This window comes from Trichophyton rubrum (assembly GCF_000151425.1).
Source record: "Trichophyton rubrum CBS 118892 genomic scaffold supercont2.3, whole genome shotgun sequence".
Taxonomy (NCBI): domain Eukaryota; kingdom Fungi; phylum Ascomycota; class Eurotiomycetes; order Onygenales; family Arthrodermataceae; genus Trichophyton; species Trichophyton rubrum.
In genome coordinates, this window is record NW_003456426.1 from 1,040,750 (window position 1) to 1,061,988 (window position 21,239).

Genomic DNA, 21,239 nt, shown 5'->3' on the forward strand with positions numbered 1-21,239 from the left:
GCATCAGGCGTCCCCTCCTCTCATTTCTACTTCTGCCGTGCTGTAAGTGTTGTACTAGTTTAATCAACTATATATGTTCTAGCTGGTATAATCCTAGTTTTAGTACACCGCCGCGGCTATTCCCGCGCTTATCGCTCCCGCGTTGCCCAGGCAACCGCCAGTGTTTTTGAGGCGGCTCAAAAGTCGCTCTGGCAGCGCCAACTTTTTGATAACTCACAACCACCAAAGGAACTTTTAACGGTCGAGATTGGGTCGCCTCAGAAAAGCAAAAGGAAGAGGAAAAAGGAACGGACAGCATACACCTAGGTCGCCTGGAAATTACATATACGCAGCGATGGAGCGGCCGAAGTCTTCGAGCGGACAAACGTCGCTGTTCCAGGTCTATCTGCGACTACGCCCGCCGATCCAGAACAAACATGATGCCAAACAAGAGCCCTTTTTGTCCATTGAGCCTCCTGAGGGCGATGAGCCGTTTCCAACTCACATCACAGTTCAGCCGCCGAACGATGCGAGAAAACGGGCCGTGGAGAAATTCGCATTCACCAAAGTGTTCGAGGAAGAAGCTACACAGCTCGATGTCTTTCAGGAGTCTGGCATGCCATCATTGATCAATGCCGTGCTTTTGGAGAACAGGGATAGCCTGGTGGCGACGCTGGGAGTCACAGGAAGTGGGAAGGTAGGCTGCAACAGGTTCCTGAACTAGTGATTATGATATTGATGGCATGCCTATATAGAGCCACACGATCCTAGGATCCAAGACGCAACGAGGTATAACACAGATGTCTCTTGATATTATCTTTAGGTCTCTCGAAAAAACCATACAAGTTCCGGACGATGAAGCAGAGAATCCTCTCCTCGATTCCGTCGCAGCGTCAGATCCGTCAGAAGCCCAGATTTATGCTGCAGACCACTTTCTTGAGATGATCTATGGAGACGGAGATCGAGGACGGATTTCAAGAGCGCAGACACCAATGTCCAGATCTCAGACGCCCATGGTAGGACATTCATCCCAACTCAGCATCTCAGCACTATTGGGGAAGAATATACATACATCGGCTTTATCCCATCCAGCACTTGAACAAATACACCAAAATACACATATATACCCCTTTATCCCTCAGCTTCCAACATATATGTTTGATCATAATCAAGACACATCTTGGAGCTCATGCATATCACCAAAGCTTCCCTCTCAATTGCCTTTTTGGAACAGAAATCACAGCAACACAGCAAAGAATTTTACTAAATCACATCTCAAGGATTCATTCATAGGAACAAGCTCGCGCCGCCCCCACCTCCCTCGAGTTAGCATCTTACCACAAGACCCTGACACAAGTGGCATTGAAATCTCCGTCCCTGAAACCGATGAGCATGTTGTCCTTGTGTCGATGTACGAAGTGTACAACGACAGAATCTTTGACCTCCTATCTCCAGCCAGCCAAGTTAACGGAACGCGAGCTGCAAATAACCAGAAAGATCGTCGACGACCCTTGCTTTTCAAATCAACCGAAGGCTCAACAGACCGTAAAGTTGTTGCCGGGTTGCGGAAAGTTGTTTGCTCAACATATGAGGAAGCTTTGATGGTCCTTGAGACAGGACTGACTGAGCGAAGAGTTACAGGTACAGGAAGCAACAGTGTCAGCTCTAGAAGCCACGGGTTCTTCTGTGTTGAAGTCAAAAAGAAAGTTGTGGATAGGAGATATGGCCACGAATCGTGGGCCGGACATACATTTACCATTGTTGATCTTGCAGGTAAGTTATTACTTTATATGAGCGAGTATGTAGATATACTAACTGCCGACATAAGGTTCTGAGCGAGCAAGAAACGCAAAAACTGCTGGAGCCACGCTTGCGGAAGCTGGTAAAATTAACGAAAGTCTGATGTATCTTGGGCAATGTCTACAGATGCAATCAGATCTCCAGGATGGCAATAAGGTACGTTTCGATTGTATATACTTGCATGGGGTTCATCTAATTTTGAAATTAATAGGCCCTCGTACCATTCAGGCAGTGTAAACTCACAGAACTCCTGTTTTCAAATTCTTTCCCATCACCAAACAATGCATCGTCAAATTCACATCCAAGGAATTCCCAAAGGGCCGTCATGCTGGTAATGGCCGACCCCTTAGGTGACTTCAACGCAACTTCTCAGATGTTACGATACTCTGCTCTCGCTAGAGAGGTTACTGTTCCAAGAATTCCATCTATAACCAGCACGATACTATCTGCTCCTCCTAGCTCAGCTACGCCAAAGCCCGGCCCTGGCACCTCCAGTAAGGCACAAGCCGCTTATGCAGACCAGCTAGAACTCGCGGCCTTGGAAATTGCGCAGATAAGTGATGAATATGAAGCACTTGCTGTCAGATTCTCTGAGGAACAAGCCCTGAGGATTGAAGCAGAGTTCAAGCTCAAGGCTGCTGACGAGCGGTGTCTACTCATTGAGCAAGACGTTCGAGAAGAATGTTGGGCTGAAATGGAAGAACGTATGGACGAAGAGAAACGACGTTGGCAAGCTGCCTTGGATGAAGAGGTAATTATCCAGTCCCCTGCTCTATACCAACCGACACTAATGTTCGCTCTAGACTTCTCGAAATGAGAATCATCTAGATATGAAGATTGACGTCCTTTCGCGAGGCATCAAGAGTGAGTGCATGCCAAATTCAGTTATATTCGTACCGAAATCAGAGCTGACACTCTCAAGTACACGAAGATCCTGCTCCTGATTCAGCCGAAAAAATAAACGACTTAGAATCTGAAAATGATGCATTACGGCGCAAAATAGAGCAACTGGAAAGAGAACTCCATTCTAGATCTCCAACAAAAAAAACTAGATCCAAAAAAAACACCATACCCGGTCGATTTGATTCCACGGATTACAGCTTCATACCCGCTAATGAAAGTGACATTGAGAATACCCAGCTCGACATGAAGAAGTCCAAGTCCAGCCCACTTACACAGTCTGGGAAACCAAAAAGGCTAACTACTAGGCAGTGGGATCTAGCTCCTGAAGGTGCATATGACTAAACCTGGGGTTTCCTTGGGTGGGCACTTTATGATTCACGATTCTCGCTTTGTTTCATGTATATCCCCTTAACAGTTTTAAGAGATTTTAATATGGGTTCTTGGAAATATTGATAAATGGGGGACACTTCTATGCAGTTGTTTAGGGCTTCTGTGGATAATATTAGCTGCAGAACCGCTAGTAATTGATATCAAATATACTTATGTTTATTTGACAATGGTAATGCTATAAAATATAAGCTACAAATGAGCTTAGTGTATGAATGATCGTATATGAAGAACGCCTTGTTGATCCAAGTGACAAAAAGCAGAAAGTCATCAGGAGGTATATAATACAGTTTGTGAAAACAGGCTACCATCAATCTTCTGGTAACTCCTCTGTGTCAGATCCATCATCCCCAGCCTCAGCCTCGCCTTCTATCTCCATCTTGGTATCCTGTATAGATGGAGCGGGGATCGAATCATTATCCCCGCCTTCACCACTGGTGACAGTTGATAACTCCGACCCTGCTTTTGGGGAGAGCATGCGAGCCCTGAGGAGGTGCTGGAATATAGGGCTGGACGGCTTCAAAGTGTCCCCTGAGCCTGCTTCAGTCTCAAGTTCGCTGAGCCCACTCTCTTCTTCCGTGGTATCATGTATACTGGGATCAGGACCAGACGCGCTCTTATCCTCAATATTTTCTCCCTCTTTATCATCTTCCTCAGGGTTCTCTTCCTTCTCGTCCTCGTTATCATCACCTTCTTTTTCGTCTTCTTCTTCATTATCTTCCCCTTCTTTCTCCTCCTCTTCTTCGTTATTTTCTTCCTCCTTTTCTTCCTCATTGTTTTCATCCTCTTTTTCTACTTCGTCCTTCTCATCCTTATCATCTGCGTTGGTGTCTTCTTTATCTTTCTTCTCCTTGTTTTCATCGAGAGCAGCTTCAGTAGCAGGACCGTCGTCGACTTGCTCCTCCGCAGTCTGGCGCTCCGCCTGGGCTTGCTTGCCCTCATCCTCAGCAGCCTTTGCAGGTTTAGGTGCAGGGCGTGGGGCTTTGGCAGCAATAGCATCAGCCTTTTTCTGCACTTCTTTCCTAGTCACCCCTTTTGCCCGAGGTCTAGGTGCTGGTGCTTGAGCTGAAGTCGTGGCTGGAGGTGTTTCCGCCCCATCACCAGAATCACCCGCCATAAGCAAATGATCCACCTTCATTCGCTCCCGATTTTCCTCTCCAGCAACTTGCTCGACAAACTGTGGCAGCGTTTTCTCATATAGCTGGGCATATATATCAGCAACGAGATCGTCAAACATTCCCGACTTGATAACGGTTCCGTTCAACTTTTTCAGCTCCACGGCATCTCGCAACAGTTCAATTGTTGATATCTCTTCCTTAGCTGGATTTTGACACCAGGCATCCAAACGGCCAGAGTAGAGAGTGAAGTCATCGAGACTAACGCCCTTGAAGACGGCGTCTTCCTTCCCCTCTGGTACGTTACCTGTACGTCGAAGCAGCTACATACTTGTCAACCAATCTGATCACAAATACACTAGGCTTATCTGTTTACCTTTATATACGTAATGCACGTATCCTCCCATAGCTTGGGAAAGTTCAGATAATCATTGACTTTTCGTCTCACGCGACGGACTAACATATCCAGGTTTGCACGATCATCAAGCTGATCCAGAAGCTGTACGAAAAAGTAAACATATCGGGTAGTATAGACGAAATGTCTTCCGGCTCTCTCGTTTTCTGGCCGCCAGACTTGTACGGTCATGGTCTTCGTGAAGATATGTTGGGTAAGGTCGTTTTTCGCCGCAATTGCGGCCTCCTTATCTTTGGAGTCATCGTAAATTATATGGGCAGCCTATACAGCAAGATGAGCAGCGTGACCTAACATGACCAAACTGATATGAAAACAAACCCTTAAAACAATACGATGATGCCAATTGGACTTATCAGCATTTTGAAGCTGTTTAAGGACTCCCAGAATGAATGGTTTCCAGGATTCCAAGTCTGTAGCTGGTGATAACCCTTTAGCCCACGGGGTAGCAAGTAGTTTTTCGCTAGCTTCCTTCGGCTGTTGCATTATTAGTCCATGTAATTGATTAGTACTAGGAATTATGTCCCACTTACATCGAGGTCACCTCGTCGCACAAGTTTATGCGTGATTGAAACAAGCTTGAAATGGGGTTCTAGAATCGGCTCTGATGCTCGGCCATCTTTCTTTTTCGGGAGAGCATCAATAGCGTCTGTCAAAGAGTCTAAGATATCCGACGGTTCGATGGTTTTGTATCGTTCCTTCAGTGGATCATTACTGCAATACATTTTCCACAAACACTTGCTGAACATAAAATGGTTCCTAAGACAAATCATCAGCACAGTACCATTTAACGGCTAAAGCGAAATCGAGACTTACCTCCAGTTCATCGGATCTTCCTTAGTCGCTTTGTGGAAGAGAAAGCTCGCAAAGTACCATGCAGAAAACGGTTTCATAGCACTAAACGGCTTTCCCTCGTACATCCTCTGATCCGCATCACTGCTGAAGTGTCTCATGAATGGAGATACATCAAATGCGCCCATTGATAACGGCTCTCTTGTAGATGCATAGATCCGGAGGCCAAATTCCGCATACAAATCGGACACCTGTTTCTTTTCGTTAGGCTTCAAGTCACCCGTTTGTACAGCAGTTGCAACAGCCATAGAATACGCGTGAATAGCTCTGCGCTCTACAGTTGCAAGATCCTCCCTGTCATTGTTGAGCTTTTCTGCAGACCAAGCAACGTCCTCTTCAAGTCGTAGATCATATACTTGAGCAAGTTGATACCATGTTTCCCAGCGATCCTTTCCATGTTCCAAATCATGGCGGAACAGAGTAGCCGCGAGATCTAGGTCATCTGTTGGAGTGGGACCTATTTTCTTCAGAGATCGGAACTTGGCGAGCGCCGCAGAACCCAGGAAGGTGAACCAGCCTTTATCAGCAAGTTCGGCGCTCCTCGAATAAACGGGGATCATAGATAGTCCAGTGATCCCTTGTACACAACGGAAAAGATCCAGGGGGTTTATTGGAGTTTTCAAGAATCTAGACAGGATCCTCTTGTTGAGAGGAGTTGAAACCTCTGACTTGCCCATCAGCCCTATTTGCCTTTGTAACGCGTCGACAGTCGTTTTTAGATCCGATTTCAGATAATCTTTGATATCCATCCGCTTCGTCTGAGAAATAGTAAAGTCAACCAACTTCAGGGCTATTTCTTGATCGAGAGGCTCATATGGACAGCCATGTTCAAACGAAACGTCCAGATGAGGCGAGAATTTGAACTTGTATAAGTCGTACAGCACCTGTGCAAGGTCATCCTCGTAGACGTCATCAGTTTCTAATGTCAAGAGTTCATCCCTCATGAGTTTAACGAATAGATTCTTCGGATATTTGCAATAAGACCGAAGCCCGAGCGCGTTGTGAACAGACCGTAAGAAGTGTATGCGGTCATCCAAGGGGGTATCAAACAAGTCTTTGTTCTGACCAATACCTTCTCTTAAAAGTGCATACTGCACCATCCATATCTTCACAAATAAGCCGCGTAACTTCTCTTTGAACTGTTCCAGGGACTTTGCAGTCGAAGCAGGGCGGACGTCAGCCGGTGCTATTTGGCCAACACGAACCCCATCTTCGTAAAAAGCGAAAGATTGAAGTATCCTAGAAAGGCGGGCAAGGGAAGACATGGACATTTGCAGATGGGCCCAGTCAAAACACTCGAAAGAAACTTCCGAGTTGTTGACTACCCTCCTCATGACACTGGTAAGTATATCATCAGCTAGTTTTAGCCACTTCAGCAGGCTGAATCGCCTCTCTTTTACAGGAAGATCCATGCGAACTGGGCGACTCAGCTCCTGAACAACGGTTTCCAAGGCCTTGAAGTGGCAAGAGACGACCTTCGTTGGATAGTCGATGGAATCATATGCTTCGCGAAGACGGCGCCAGAGAAATAACTTGAGAGTCGCATCACCTTGGTTAAGAAACTCTATCAAATTCTGGACGGTTGTTGAAGGCTCGATGTTTTCAGATACGTTACCATTTTCGTCGGTATACCGAACTGCAGACGGGTTCAAGACCGGCTCTATAGTTTCAATTAGATGCACAGGGTCGTCTTTTCCGGAGCCAAATATGTCCGTGAAGAAGCTCATAGCCTTAAGGCGAGAAACCTCTTGGTCAATTGCAGTTGTGGATATCTCTGGCATGGTGGTATTATTTGCCAGGGTGATCACCGGGTCTCCCAACGATACTAGAGCTCGTCGAATATCACCAAGGCATGCCAAAACATAAACCCTATCCTGGTCATCTAGCATATTTTCGTGGAAAGTGGTGGCCCATAAATGTCTTAGGACAATGGCAGTCTGTCGATTGTCCACGGCACACAGGTCGAGGTAGTAGCTGATGTAACCGCGCGTAAGGGCCCTCCATCGGTTGAGTCTATCCGGTTGTAGAACGGCCGCTTCCTGGTCCTTTTCCTTCTGGCAGATAATCGAGTCATATATATCCAGGTGCAGTTCGTAAATGCTTTGCGAGATTTCCACGGCGGTAAGGTCATCCGGTGTGAAGGAGTATGATGTTTCGTGCGCATGCGAAAGGATCCGTTTCTCCAGGCTCAAGGCGAATTCTCTCATCCTGACATAGACAAATCCATCTAACCGTACCAATATCTGGGTAAGGGTGTCCTGAGTGCTTTGCGGCATCCGTTGCGTCGCATAGCTAGAGTCAGTGACAGTGGATATGTCGTGTCCCAGAGATTGTAGGTCGGGTTTGAGATACTTCTCAAGCCACTTGAAAGCAACCTCCTGCACGGTTAGATTGCTGCTATTGACGTTTTCTGCAAACTGCTCCAAGCCTTCATTGTCAACCAAATCTATCGCTTGTTCTGCCTTTGCGCCAACTTGTTTGGAGTGTTCAAGGAAGACACTGAGACCGGATTTCCTCACACCCTTTAAGCCATCCTGGGTATCTGCAAATATATCACTGTGCAATGCTATTTTTCCAAAGGCATCACTCCAGTTTTCAACTATGTACCTCAAGTCACGTACAGCCAAGGTTTCAGGAGTAATTTCTGTGGTGTCTGGATCGGATTCAATAGAAGCGAGCATCTGCTTTATTTGATCTATACTTCCAAGCTCCTCGACGCCGAATTTTGACAGAAGATCGTTGGCTGTGCTAAACATCCACTCATCGGCGTGTGTATAGATCTCGAGCCTATCTTCGAAATATCTTGTCTGGTCAAAAATCACTTCCTCTGGCTGGGCCTGTGTGTCGGCAATCGACTCTCGTGCCCTGATACGCTTGCTCTTCGTTCTTACTCCGTCTGTTGGTTCTTCATTGACTATTGAAGCTGAAGAGCGCTTCCTTGTCTGAGGACCAGGCCTTGCTTCTATATCATCTGTGGGCTCAGTCGATTTTTCACCTTCCTCTTTGTCTTTGTCGACAGCATTTTCATCTTCATTTTCTTTGGCTGTATCATCCCGAGCATCTTCGCCAGTATTTCTATTCACTTCCTCATCGCCTTTGGATTCTGGTTTTTCGTCGGCTTGGGCAGGGTCCTTCATTTCGGTATCCTTAGCAGTAGCTTCCTCAGTGCTCGCTTTAGATTTTGACTCTGCTTCGCCCATATCGGGGGAAGCAGAGCTTTTATGCTTGGACGGCCTTCGGCCTTGGATGATCGGGAGAGTTGCCGCAGGAGATGTCATCGTGACATCTGAGTCTGCAAGACAAATTTGCAGGTTCCCCTGTACTTCGACTGTGCCCTGATCAGAGTCATCCTTGCTTAGAAGCTCAAGGAGCTTTTCACCTAGAGCAGCCCAGGAGTTGGCGGAGGGGGTGACAGTAAGGCGTTTAATTTTAGGAAGAGCGAGTCCACAAGATATGGAGCCCCCGTTCAGCTGCTTCAAGGCAGAAGGGAGGTACGGAAATGGATCTATCTGCCGCTGCAAAAAATTGAGCAGAGCTTTCCTTGGTTGTTTCTGCGGCAGCTGTGCGAGTGATAGGGGGTCATGTAGAGCAGTGAAAAACTTCCGTAAATCGCCCACAGCACCGGCTTGCTCAATGCCTAGCTGTTCAAATCCATCGTCGATACCATCTCCGTTCCCTTCAAAGACACTCTCTAGACAGAATCTCGAGATACGGTGACTTCTGAGAGCATCTCCAACCCTAGCACACTTTCGCCACAGCTCAAGATCAGTGTCATCGCGCTCCAGAGCGTCCGCAAAGTGTCTAATGGCTGATTCGGTAGAAGGAGCTGTATCAGCTATGTCTCCGCCTTGCTCCCATGCGTATCGAACGGTGTCAAGCAAGAATTGGCCGTAATTCTTGTATGACAGGTAAAGCGTTTGCGGCAGCGCGCTAGCGGCGGTCTCGGTCTCATCCACGGCAGCAACCGAGACGGCCGACGGCTCATCAACTTCTTCTATAAAACCATCGTCTGATATATCCGCTCCGAGATCTGTGTATTGCGGGAGCTTGAATATCTCTGACTTGAAGAGTGCGTCATAAGCTTCTGCGGCTTCTTTGTAGTGCTTTGGCCCCAGCGAGTGGAGTTTGAGAGCAGTCTGGTATAGCTTGAGCGCCTCTTCTATCTGAATCTCGCGAGTGTCATCGATCTCTTCCTCTGGGGAGTCATCGGCCTCTATGTTCAGAGCTGCAAAAGTAGACATGGCCGGTTTTCCCCCCCGTGAGAGTCCACCGATATATAACAGGTCCAGCCCGGGGCGCCAGGGTATAAAACAGCAGCAAATACGAATCAGGCGCCGATGAAGAAGCTAGCCAGGGACAAGAAGGCCGTCCTCAACCACGAAAATCGCCCTCGTTGGAAGCTGTCGGCGGCGGTTGTTGGCTTGTAGAAGCGCAGGCCTGCGACGGGCGAAGATGAAGCTTGGGAGGTCGCGAACTTCCCGATCGGGCATGGCGCGAGATGCGTGGATGCGTAAGTTCACTAAGAAAAAGCACCGCCTCTTCGCTCGCCTGCAGGGAAGTAAATATGAACTAACAACGACCAACAACGACCTCCCAACAGCGTTCTTCCTGGCCGGCCGGCTTCATTATGCCGTTTAATTGACTCACTGCTCGAAGAGACAGAGGCATTCAATTCTGCTATTCAGGCGCTTCTCTTATCTTTTTCTCCCCTTTACTTAGAGCTGCTCCGTTTAGGGGTGGGCGACAGTGACTATGGTTTCGCCAGCTGTTCCAGAGTAAGTGTTGGCCAGCTGGCATGCGTTGCGCTATCACTTGCTATAATGCCTTTAAGGGGGCTACTACAGATGGTTTTTTGTTTACTGTATGCTAACAGGAATTGCATGAGACAGGATTATCGAGGAAGACGATGCGCTCTACTCGTCCATAGATGCCCGCACAGAATCTCTACAGAACCTGAGAGAACTCGGACCCCCAGATCTCGTTCACCTAGTGAAGCAGTCCAAATCTGCTGCGAACACCCAGGTTAGATGCGCCGTTCCTAGCTCATTGCAGCTATCCTTCAAAACGACCTTTTTTTGGGCTAACTGAGCGACGGTGGCCTAGACCGGAGTATATCACCATGTAACGGGAATAGATGCTTCTTCATCAGCCAGCTTAGCGGCCTACGTGAACACTCTCACCTACTCGCCGATTGACAAGCAACATAAAGTGGTTGCGGGAATATACTGGTATATACTATATATCCACAGTGAGAGTCCCTCCGGTGTCGATATAAAGCCGCTAACGTCCGGGATAGCTGCTACAATGCATTCTCTCATGTAGATATGAGGGTCGAGGTGAAGATCCCAGGCAGTCTGGAGAGCTATTGCATCGACGAGCGAGGGGACAAGCGTGTTGCAACTGAAGCGTTATGGCTGGAGACATTCGTGTGCGGCGTGCTAAGGTCCTACTCCTATGCGGACGACGGTAGCGGAGATGCCATCAAGAAGATCGTGGGCGTGAGACGGTTCAACCCGATCACCAATACGGAGATGGAACACAAATTCCTCGATGCCGCAGAAAGGCTCTTCTTCAACGGTTCGTTATCCTTCAAATATATGTCAGAAATTGTGTACAATTGGCTAACGGCGGACCTCCCCCTATTTTTCTAGGCCGACAACTTAGTTCCGACCCCGAAACCCAAGTCCCCAACACAGTCACCAACCATCTTACCTCCGGCCTATTAAAATACATCAATACCACGGGACGATATGTGTCTGGCATTAACCTGTTTGAGAAGCTCCGAGCACGAGAAGTAGAGGTGTCATCTCTTCTTGCACGGGTTCTGATATCAGCCGATGAAGAGGTGCAGGCTGTCCGATTGATGCATGATGCTCTCAAGGATATACCCATGGACTATGCTCTGCTAGACTGCCAGGCTGCATTTTGCCAGAGCAAAGGCGAGCATGAAATGGCGCTTGAATGCGCCAAACGCAGCGTGACTGCGGCACCGAGCGAGTTTAGCTCCTGGATCCGGCTGGCGGAAGTATATGTAAGCCTTGAGAAGTGGAATCTGGCACTGTTGACCCTGAACTCTTGTCCGATGTTCAACTACCAGGACCGAGACTCACCGCGGATGCCTCAGCCAACCCGCATCATCCTCCCTGTGCTTCCCGAAAGCCTGCTGGACGAGATTGATGAGGGTCAACCCAAGGAAGGCACTCCGCATGACATGGTGCATCCAACTCTACGAAAATTGCATGCAGGCAACTATCAGGGAACGTTTTTGAAGGCGTACAACCTGCTGACCAAGATTGCCGCAAGCATTGGATGGGATCAGCTGTTGAAGATCCGAAGCGAAGTGTTTGTCATGGAAGAAGAGTACAGGGTGGAACGACAGACGGCAACCCGACCAGGAAGCACTGCTCAAAATGCCAGCACAGTAGCCCTACATGACGGCGCAAGTCAGGCTACCAGGACAACCCAGGAAGACGACGACGACGACGACGACGACGATGATGATGGTGACGAGTCTGAGAATGAGCAGGAAGCCTCGGAGCAGAATGGAGGTAAAGAGGGCGAACCCAAGAAGTCGTCTGAGCACCATGGGATCGAGAAACCCAACCAGACAGTCGCCTCAGAGGTAGTCAAGTCCGGCAACGACGATGTGCGGTTTACTCTTTTTTTTTTTTTCACTTCCGACATATATTGACAAAGACGAAGATAAAGATGCTAACTTGAACCAATGTAGCAGGAAAACACCAATTCCACGTCCCAGTTCCACAAAAAACGTCTGTGCGAGCGCTGGCTGGACAACCTGTTCATGGTGCTGTACGAAGACCTACGGGTGTACACCATCTGGCGGTCTGAAATGGCTCAGTCCAGGCAACAGTCCCTTGACTACAAGAAATCCCCTACCGAGTGGGAGATACTCGGCGAACTGGCCGAGCGACTGCACCACCTGCCCGAGGCCATCGAGGCGTACAAGTACTGTCTGTCTGTGCGGTTCTCGCCCAAGGCCTTACGGGGTATATTGAAGATGTACGAGCGCCAGAACGATACGCGAGGCATGCTCAACGCCTTGATCAGGTTGATAGCCTGGCAGTACCGCTGGTACTCCGAGGTATGTCACCACCCAGTCCTTTTTCCAGACTGCCTTCCTACTTTATATTCAAGTGATGCTAACGTGAGGTAGTTCTCCCCGGACCTGCTGTACATCATCCGCAAGCTGATCGAGGAAGAGGGCGCGGTCAAAGTCCGCAGCATCGTGCAGGCGACCAACCTGCCTCAACCCATCCTCGATCTCACGCACCAATACTGCCAGCTGTGCGCGACGTTCCGAAGCAGCGGAAGCGACGGTTAGGCTGCTTATAAAATCATCTCTATAAACCTATATGGATTGTATCTATGTGTCTGTCTATCTGCATGAGTTACTTGCTCTATACATAGCATTAAATGCCATGATGTTCACTCTCATTGGCCGTGCAGCCTCAGGGCGCCAGAACGAACGAATAGTGACCTTATCCAGGTACTTACGGGCTAATAGTGTACGCATATCGAACGGCAGAGGAGTGGGGCGATATAAATATAAAAATTCGTTTCTTTACATCCGTCCCGTAGTTTTTATCGACTTTAGCGATGCCGTGAGTAGGACTCCTGACAAAGTTAGCCATCTACCATAGCACGTCTTCCAGTCTTAGCACTACAGAATATACGATGATACCCAGATGAAGCAATATCAAGCAAACGCAAAACACTCCTATTGTCCTCCTCTATCAGATACATTTCATAAAATCAACTTCAGGTTCAGTTTTCCCGTTCACGGTCTCATCCACGCCAGCGAGTTCTCACTCGTTGGCTTCTTCTTCTTCTTCTTCTTCTTCTTCTTCTTCTTCTTCTTCCTCTTCCTCTTCCTCAGCAGCAGCAGCTTTCTTGTCCGAGGCAGGCTTCTCAGCGACTTCATCGTCGTCTTCAGCATCGCCGTCCTTTTCTTCATCGTCGCCTTCAGCCTCTTCCTCCTCGTCCTTCTCTTCTTCTCCTTGCTCCTGCTCCTCTTCCTCCTCTATTTCCTCCTCATCCTCTTCGTCGTCGACAGGAGCCTTCTTAGCAGCTGCTGCTCGACCGGTCTTGCGTCGTTTAGCCGATGCTGCACCGCGTTAGCATCCATCACGTCCAAAGGAGCAGCATCCTATACAAAGTAAGAAGTCAACTCACGCTCTGGTTCCTCAGCAGGCTCCTCGTCTTCGTTCTCCTCCGACTCCTCTTCGCCTTCAAAGTCGGACTCGTCGTCGAACCTAGCACCAACGTCAGCATCAGCATCAGCATCAGCCTCGCCATCAACGACCGTCTCGCAAAACAGCTTAAGACGCGACTTACTCTTCCTCCTCTTCCTCGTCGCTCTGGTCGCTAGGAAGAGCCTGGAGCTCCTCTTCCTCACCGGCTTCTTGTCGTCTCTTGCGCGTGGTCATTGTGGATTGTCGTCGTCGTCGTCGTCGTCGTCAATTGAGGGATTGCGACAAAGTGAGTAAGTAGTTAGGTGGTTTATCTACAGCTATCGCCGTCAGCTCAGCCAGATCTATCACCAACTAGACAAGCAGGCCACGTCAACGTACCCGTGTATCAGCGTGTCGGAGGCTCAGGACGCAGAGTAGGAGGCAAGTTCAGGTCAGGCGAAAAGAGAGGAAAAGAGAGAGAAAAAGACGAAAAGCAGCGCGATCGAGGGCGAGGAAGGCCAGGTCGGGCGCCGTGACAGGACGTGACGCCGCATCCCCGTATCGGCCGTGACGCTGCCTGGTATTGAAAGCAACACTCGAGACGCTGCAGGCCGGCTCCAGCGCCCTGCGCCCAATGGCTGCGGCATGCTGGGCTGGTAAATATGATGCGTAACAAACGCCTGCAGGCCCGGCTGGGGTAGCATCAGGTATCTTCGGTGCTGCGGATGCGTGGGAGGATACTTGGAGCTACCAGGGGCTGTCACAGATACCGCACTGTAATCTATCCTGTAATCTCGATACCATTCATACGAACTATGCAAACAACAACAACAACAACAACAACGACAGACAAGTAAATAGAGAGTAGAGAGAAGCCTGGCTGGCCTCGTATGGTTCTAGGACGAGCTGGTGGAGGCGATGAGCTCTGGTATCAGCTGGTATCCCGGTAAGGAGCTGGCAGGCTGGCGGTCTTTTTCGCTGCCAGATGGACAGACACCTTGAGAGAGCGCGGGCATGAGGAGGGCCAGACGGCCAGCAACAGACCAGGCGGTTGCTCCATATCGGCTATTTACCCGTCAGTCTGTGTACGGGGTACTGGTTTTCGGATTTTTCATCCGTCGGTAGGCCGTTTGGTGGCTGGTGGGTGGTCTATCAATGTCTGTTTTGGTTGTATTTGATAGTTATGGTGAGAATAATTTAATTTGTGAAAAAAAAAAAAAAAAAAAAAAAAAAAAAAAAAAAAAATGCAAAAATACATTTTGATATCAGCACTTTCGTCCGATCCTGCGCCAGGGCAGCGTGACATGGAGTATTTGCATATATGTCATGTTTATAGAGTATATTAGAGCCATTCTAGGATGTAATTCACTCAATATACCGGAGAGTTCGGCGTGGTGGGTGTTTACTGCTGCGGTCACCCTAACCTACACATTGATCAACGGTGCTACATCTACAGACGACGGAGTTTCATCGGAGTCTACAGATGCCCCGGCCGACAGATACATGGACGTCTGGTACATCCCAGGGGTAATAACAGTGGTAAGGCAACGGCTATCAACGACATGTGTCGCCGAAGAACTTCCGTCCCTATTAGATGCTAGTTTAACCACATCTCCACGCCGTGCCTGACGCGTTCATGGAGACGAAAGGATAGGCTATTGCTTGACTTTGCCCACTGGGACGTTGCCACGGCCCTGCTCCAGTCTGATGGGACAGCTATTACATCAAGGATGCTACGTCGGTAGTCAAAATCTGGACCCTTGGAGACTAATCATGTATGGAGAAGTGGGATATCAAAACAGTCAATTAGGGTACCCTATCCAGCTATATACGTAAAACGCCAACACTATATTATGGCACATAATTGTAGACCCAGCAGATCAATAGATCAACAAACAGATCAAAGGCTAACTGTTGCCTCTCTCCCGGATCTTCTGCATGTGCATCTCGAACCGCTGCCGGCGCCAGCTGCAGCTCCCCCTGAAGTCACAGGACTGGCACTTCCAGGCCTGTGAGACGGGGATGGCGTGAGCAGGTCGTCTGCCGTGCCACCAGGCCAAGCCCTCGATCAGATAGGGGTAGAGCGAGTCCGGGTCGAAGAGGAACGAGCGTGTGCCTAGTTGTGTGTAGTTGTGGGTTTCTGACGGGGTGGGCGTGTTTGATCCTGATTCTGCATCTGCATCTGATCCTGCATCTGTTGGTCTCTCTTCTTTTGATTCTGTATCTCCTGGTTCCCTTTCTGTCTCTGTAGTTGGTGATGCTGATCTCGACCTGTCCTGAGCCATGTATGACACTGTTAGTATAGGTGACAGCAGCGTCACTTGTTTATCCCCTGCAGAAGTAGAAGCAGACGTAGAAGCAGACGTAGAAGTAGACGTTGATGGCCATAAAAAGGTCAGTCTGAGATTCTCCTTGAGTAGATCCCACAGATTCGCCAGCGAGTTATGATTCAGCAGCACCGTCAACGAATCCAGTCTATCACTGATGGAAGTAGCATCTCCATCCCCTTCTTCGCTGGGCCTTGACTGACTCCACGAACAAGCCTCGTTCTCAAAGTAATCGTCATTGATGCTGCCGACCTGCGCCAGAAAAGCGTCCGACAGCGGAGCATGAGGCTTCAACCCATACCTCTCCGCAATATCAAACACGCTGACATCCTCCGATTCCACCATGCGGGTCAAGAAATGGTAATAGAGCTGTAACTGGATGCGCGCAGGCCTAAAGGACGGCGAGTCAAGCGCAGGTAACCTCGTACCTCCCCTCGCCGCATCTCTCGTCTTCACTTCAGTAATATATATACCCCTTTCCTTGCTCAGCGGTATATTCTGCCCGACATGCTCGAAGGCCCATCCAGCACTCGTCTTATGCAGGCGTTTAGTCGAGCGCACCCCAGAGTACGTCGCGGGCAAGTGATGCAGGTCAGCATGCGTAGGGCGGTCGTGAGAGAGACAATCGACCACGCCCGTCACGATCTCCCCATCTAGCAATCCCCAGACCTCCATTTCGCGAGTTATACCGGTATCTCGCAGCGTGCGAAGGGCGTAAATCACGTTCCAGATGCGCAGGGCCCAGGCGTCTTCCTTGCTGAGCACGGTGACGGGCACAGAGGCGTGGACTTCGTTCTCGAGCTTCTGGTGGACGACTTTGCCGCGCTTCATGGCGGGTGTGGTCTGCTTAGGCCCGTGGAGGAGGGTATATGTGTACTGCAGCTCGCACCAGGCCGGGGAGACGAGGTCGGAGACAGACAGGCCTTTCATGGGAGGCCGTCTGAAGCGTTCGAGGGGTGTGCGAGAGTCTTCCTCTTCACGGACATCATCTCTGTCTCCATTGTTTTTATCTGCATTGTTTTTTTCGTCTGCGTCTCTGGGTTGGTCGAGTTGTATGGGGTTGCGGGCTGCAGAGCGCTGTTAGTTTTGGCAGGCCAGTCAGTACGAGTTGAGCAGATTGAGAGAGCGCCTTACCAGTCTGACGCTGATGTTTCTGGTCCGAGATGGTATCGTCGTCCGGGAGAAAGGTCTCCTCCAGCGCCAGACGCAGGTATTCATGGTCTTCTATGTCTGGCACGGCCTGGTGATGCTGGCTCGAAGCTGTGGTAGAGACAGGCTTATCGGCAACGGAGGCGATAAGGTCGGCGAGCAGGAGAGCCTCGTCGGGCGAGATGTCGAGCTCCGTCTCGCTGGCGGAGAGGCTGTGACTGTCATCGCTTGTCCAGCCCTCGAGGAAGTCGAAGGAGGAGGACGACATAGATAGCAGAGTTGAAGATGTTGAATGTAAGTGTGAAGGTGTTGCTGCCTGCCGAGCTGACTCGGATATTCTACCAACTCTATGCACCATCTATATAACCATCTATATACAACAATATATACGCAAAGAGATCTAAAAAGAATGCCTAAACAGGGACTTTCCCATGAACGACCTCTCTCTCCCTGACTTCCTTTGCGGCAACTTGGTTCAGCCAGGAGAGATAGGTCTGCCACCCCAGCGCGATAGTGCCCGCGAATATGGCTCTGAACGCGGGATCAATGTACAGAAACATAAATGCCGACACGGCCGGCCAGATCTTCGCGCTGTTGACGATGCTGACGGGCAGGGTTACTTGCAGGCGCTGGAGGGTTTCAGCCCAGCTGGCGCCGGACAGCAGCGACTGGGCGGAGAAGAAGTAGACGTTGAAGAGGGGCGCGTAGATGACCTGGGAGAGGACGACTTTGGTGGCTATCGAGAGGAACTTGGAGGCGTAGTTGAAGTTGTTGTGGACGAACATGAACCTGCATATCCTGTCAACGACTGCACTCTTCTCGTAGTATAATCTCGTAGTATGATCTCGTAGTATAATCTCGTAGTATAACTTTGTAGTATAATCTCGTAGGATAGTGGTCTTGGTAGAATGACAGAGAATGGACTCACCATGTATAGCTGGGAATGGCGACAAACCCGCCGATGCTGACATGCCGTAGAGTGCGCACCGGATCGTACTTTTCTAGAATCCCTTTCGACGTCTCTGTGTTATCCCCTGATTGCGTCTCTTGGTCATCGCGAGTGGTGTCGTTGGTGATCCAGGGGACGAGCAGCTGGGCGCTAAAGTCGGAGAGAAGGAAGATGACGACGGTGCTGAAGAACTGCGTCCAGTAGGGTCTTTTCTTCTGCTTGTCGCCGTACCAGAGCAGGGCGCGGCCGAGGGAGGAAGCCTGGATGCGCGAGAAGGCAGTCGATAATACCGTAGAAGATGAAGTTGAAGTCGGAGTTGCAGTGGTAGAGAGAGGAGTGGATGGCTTGGGCGTTGCGAGGGAGGACGAGGAGGTGAAGGCGCGCGAGTGACGGAGCGCAAGGAGACGGGGACGCAGCATCTCAAGAGCACCGCAGTAGTATCATCGTATCATCGTCGCCATCTATACAGTTCTGTCTGTTGTCTAGTGTTGTCTGGCTATGCTGTGGCTATCGTGGTGAAAAATCAACCGAAACGAGCCGAGTCAGCCGCATCGCCCCATGACTGACACGACACGACGCGAAGAGAAGAATAACAAGAGCAAGACCGAAAAAAGAACAAAAGTAGACGTAAAGTGAGTCGATTAAGATCAAACTACGTCCTCAGCCGTTCAGCTGGATATTATACACATAAAGTAGTTAAAAAGGAAATAACATGAAAACGCCTCTGACCAAACCCATGTCCGAGCCTCGATAGTGGTAGTAAAAGTGGTAAAAGCAAGAGAAAAAAACATGAACCCCCAGACCGTTGTGTCGTTAAAAAAGCTAGCAGGATGGCGCGAGTGCTCTAAGAACGCTCACCACGCAGACGGCGGGCGAGGTGGATGTCCTTCTGCTGGATGGTGACACGGCGGGCGTGGATGGCGCAGAGGTTGGTGTCTTCGAAGAGGGAGACGAGGTAGGCCTCGACGGACTCCTGGAGGGCGCCGATGGCGGAAGACTGGAAGCGCAGGTCGGTCTTGAAGTCCTGGGAGATTTCACGGACGAGGCGCTGGAAGGGGAGCTTGCGGATGAGCAGCTCGGTGGATTTCTGGTAGCGACGGATTTCACGCAGAGCGACGGTTCCTACTTGTTGTTAGCGGGAGACCATGCTGAATATGCTGCTGGAGGCCTACCTGGCTTGTAGCGACGGGACTTCTTGACACCGCCGGTGGTTGGGGCGGCCTTGCGAGCGGCCTTGGAAGCGATGTGCTTACGGGGGACCTTGCCACCGGTGGATTTACCTGGACAGGCAGACATGTCAGTCAGAGACGCGACAGAGCGAGGGTGAGAATAGACGTACGGGCAGTCTGCTTGGTTCTGGCCATTTTGAATAGATAGACTGAGTCTAAGACTTGAGAGTAGCCTGATGATGGAGTTGCTGAAGAGAAGATGCAGATGAAGAGAAGATGCAGATGAAGAGAAGATGTTGCTTCTTGATGTCTTGCTTGTGGATGAGAAGAAGAAGTTGAGGGGAAGAAGCGAAGGCGGCGATATTTGTAGGGGCGGCGGCTTGGCAGGAGGGCTTAGGTAAGCAGGGTTGATCTGGCCGCGCAGGGAGTTGATCCAGCAGGCAAAGCGAGCAGAACGCCTGATCCCGCAGTGATCGCGCGGTGAAAGACGCTGAGAAGCGCAGGAAGACCGAGATCACTCACCTGCGAGGCTTGAGATCAGCTTCTGCTGCCTGGTTCCTCCTCATCAGCGTCCTCGAGGCCTCGCTGGCTGTCTAGATCAGACTCTCTGCTGGTGATCTGCTTAGTGATCCTGATCCTCGACGCTGATTGGCTGATTCCCAGATCACGCCCGACGCGCCGAAAGTAGAAAAGCGACTTCATCTTCACAACTTCATCAACTTCAACTATCAACAACAACGACAACAACAACAACATCTTCTCTGCGACATCTCAGTCAGACATCAAGTCTACTCCTACTCTAAAGACTTCTACTTCTTCTTCTCATCATGACTGGACGTAAGTGTCTCTTCTCCTGACGCGACTGAGCGAGAGCTAACGGCCTGCAGGCGGCAAGGGAGGAAAGGGACTCGGCAAGGGCGGTGCCAAACGCCATCGCAAGATCCTCCGCGACAACATCCACGGCATCACCAAGCCTGCCATCCGCCGTCTCGCCCGCCGTGGTGGTGTCAAGCGTATCTCCGCCATGATCTACGGCGAGACCCGCAACGTGCTCAAGTCCTTCCTCGAGGGCGTCATCCGCGACGCCGTCACCTACACTGAACACGCCAAGCGCAAGACAGTCACCTCTCTCGACGTCGTCTACGCTCTCAAGCGCCAGGGCCGTAGGTTCTCTCTATCTATCTATCTCTGGACGTTATACTAACAGTTCCTAGGCACCCTTTATGGTTTCGGTGGTTAGACGCTTTTATGACTGGGTTTCTTTCTTCGGGGTTCATCGGTTAAGGGGTTCTGCTTTCTGTTCGCGTCTGTTCTGTTCTTAATGGAGTCTGTATCATATCATACTCATGACTGCTGGCATTGCCAATGAATACTTCATCAACTTCATCACCACCACCGCTTCTTCGGCTGCGTCCTCGCTTACCTGAGATTAAGTGAATTGCTTTTTCCGCTCGACTGGCTGGTCATCCCTCCATCCACGGCCACGGTGTAACGCAGGCATCCACACTCAACCTGCAACTTTCCTCTCTTCAATCTTTTCTCTGCATTCTTCTCTTTTGCCGCTGTTTTCTTGCCTGTTCTCATCTACCTCCTCTTCGTCCATCACCGGTGATGTCCCTCGTTTGATTGAGTCCCTCGCTCTTCTCGTCCACGCTCGTTTCACGCTGTTTCAGGAGCCGTTTCAACCTCGCCTTTGCGCACCTGGTGGAGTGCCGGGTGGCTCGCCTTTTTCTCTCTCGTCTTTTTAATCTAATTCCCTGTCCCGTCGCTGAGCAGACCAGACTTATAAGGCTCTCCTCGTCCGTCCTTCAGGCACAGTAAGTCAGTAAACATAGCCAGAGCCATCATGCAGCCCCGTTCGGCGTCGAGAGGCAGCCAGTACATCCGCGGCACTCGCCCCAGAGACCGCCAGCAGCAGCTCCAGCAACTCCCGCCCTTGCATACCAAACACCCCCAGGACGCACATGATGGCAAGCGATACTACAGTCCGCAGCAGCAGCAGCAG

At 50.0% G+C, this 21,239-nt stretch overlaps 9 protein-coding genes across 16 annotated transcripts; 4 read left to right on the forward strand and 5 right to left on the reverse strand.

The window, feature by feature from the left end:
• The first annotated feature begins 184 nt into the window (after window positions 1-184).
• On the forward strand, window positions 185-2,604 carry TERG_03117 (uncharacterized protein). Its single transcript, XM_047748027.1, has 2 exons — window positions 185-2,530; window positions 2,583-2,604. Exon 1 carries the CDS (start codon window positions 780-782, stop codon window positions 1,812-1,814), a length of 1,035 nt encoding a protein of 344 aa, XP_047604001.1. The 5' UTR covers window positions 185-779; the 3' UTR covers window positions 1,815-2,530; window positions 2,583-2,604.
• Window positions 185-9,689, reverse strand: TERG_03118 (uncharacterized protein; the record flags this gene model as incomplete). Of its 4 annotated transcripts, XM_047749514.1 has the most annotated exons (4): window positions 4,170-4,507; window positions 4,561-5,073; window positions 5,130-5,355; window positions 5,413-9,689. In XM_047749514.1, 3 exons carry the CDS (start codon window positions 9,687-9,689, stop codon window positions 4,861-4,863), a joined length of 4,716 nt encoding a protein of 1,571 aa, XP_047605845.1. In that variant the 3' UTR covers window positions 4,170-4,507; window positions 4,561-4,860. The 4 variants fall into 4 exon arrangements, with proteins under 4 accessions (XP_047605846.1, XP_047605847.1, XP_047605845.1 ...); XM_047748028.1 differs by having other exon boundaries at window positions 4,170-5,073; XM_047749515.1 differs by having other exon boundaries at window positions 185-5,355.
• TERG_11950 (uncharacterized protein) lies at window positions 3,285-4,133 on the forward strand (the record flags this gene model as incomplete). The annotated part of the gene is made up of 1 exon (XM_047750986.1): window positions 3,285-4,133. The coding sequence occupies one exon, from the start codon at window positions 3,285-3,287 to the stop codon at window positions 4,131-4,133; it is 849 nt and encodes a 282-aa protein (XP_047605848.1).
• A 198-nt stretch (window positions 9,690-9,887) lies between the features above and the next one.
• TERG_03119 (uncharacterized protein) lies at window positions 9,888-13,306 on the forward strand. Of its 4 annotated transcripts, none has more exons than XM_047748029.1 (3): window positions 9,888-12,094; window positions 12,179-12,550; window positions 12,623-13,306. In XM_047748029.1, exons 1-3 carry the CDS (start codon window positions 11,312-11,314, stop codon window positions 12,788-12,790), a joined length of 1,323 nt encoding a protein of 440 aa, XP_047604003.1. In that variant the 5' UTR covers window positions 9,888-11,311; the 3' UTR covers window positions 12,791-13,306. The 4 variants fall into 4 exon arrangements, with proteins under 4 accessions (XP_047604003.1, XP_047605849.1, XP_047605850.1 ...); XM_047749517.1 differs by having other exon boundaries at window positions 12,182-12,550; XM_047749518.1 differs by having other exon boundaries at window positions 12,179-13,306.
• Window positions 13,275-13,895, reverse strand: TERG_03120 (uncharacterized protein; the record flags this gene model as incomplete). The annotated part of the gene is made up of 3 exons (XM_003236022.1): window positions 13,275-13,573; window positions 13,642-13,721; window positions 13,804-13,895. The coding sequence occupies 3 exons, from the start codon at window positions 13,893-13,895 to the stop codon at window positions 13,275-13,277; spliced, it is 471 nt and encodes a 156-aa protein (XP_003236070.1).
• A 1,010-nt stretch (window positions 13,896-14,905) lies between these two features.
• On the reverse strand, window positions 14,906-17,384 carry TERG_03121 (uncharacterized protein; the record flags this gene model as incomplete). Its single annotated transcript, XM_003236023.2, has 2 exons — window positions 14,906-17,034; window positions 17,102-17,384. 2 exons carry the CDS (start codon window positions 17,382-17,384, stop codon window positions 15,548-15,550), a joined length of 1,770 nt encoding a protein of 589 aa, XP_003236071.1. The 3' UTR covers window positions 14,906-15,547.
• A 145-nt stretch (window positions 17,385-17,529) lies between these two features.
• Window positions 17,530-18,087, reverse strand: TERG_03122 (uncharacterized protein; the record flags this gene model as incomplete). Its single annotated transcript, XM_047748030.1, has 1 exon — window positions 17,530-18,087. The coding sequence occupies one exon, from the start codon at window positions 18,085-18,087 to the stop codon at window positions 17,530-17,532; it is 558 nt and encodes a 185-aa protein (XP_047604004.1).
• An 822-nt stretch (window positions 18,088-18,909) lies between these two features.
• TERG_03123 (histone H3) lies at window positions 18,910-19,429 on the reverse strand (the record flags this gene model as incomplete). Its single annotated transcript, XM_003236025.1, has 3 exons — window positions 18,910-19,187; window positions 19,238-19,345; window positions 19,405-19,429. 3 exons carry the CDS (start codon window positions 19,427-19,429, stop codon window positions 18,910-18,912), a joined length of 411 nt encoding a protein of 136 aa, XP_003236073.1.
• A 218-nt stretch (window positions 19,430-19,647) lies between these two features.
• Window positions 19,648-21,136, forward strand: TERG_03124 (histone). 2 transcript variants are annotated; one of them, XM_003236026.2, is made up of 3 exons: window positions 19,648-20,071; window positions 20,122-20,397; window positions 20,449-21,136. In XM_003236026.2, exons 1-3 carry the CDS (start codon window positions 20,062-20,064, stop codon window positions 20,472-20,474), a joined length of 312 nt encoding a protein of 103 aa, XP_003236074.1. In that variant the 5' UTR covers window positions 19,648-20,061; the 3' UTR covers window positions 20,475-21,136. The 2 variants fall into 2 exon arrangements, with proteins under 2 accessions (XP_003236074.1, XP_047604005.1); XM_047748031.1 differs by having other exon boundaries at window positions 20,122-21,136.
• Window positions 21,137-21,239: the final 103 nt, after the last annotated feature.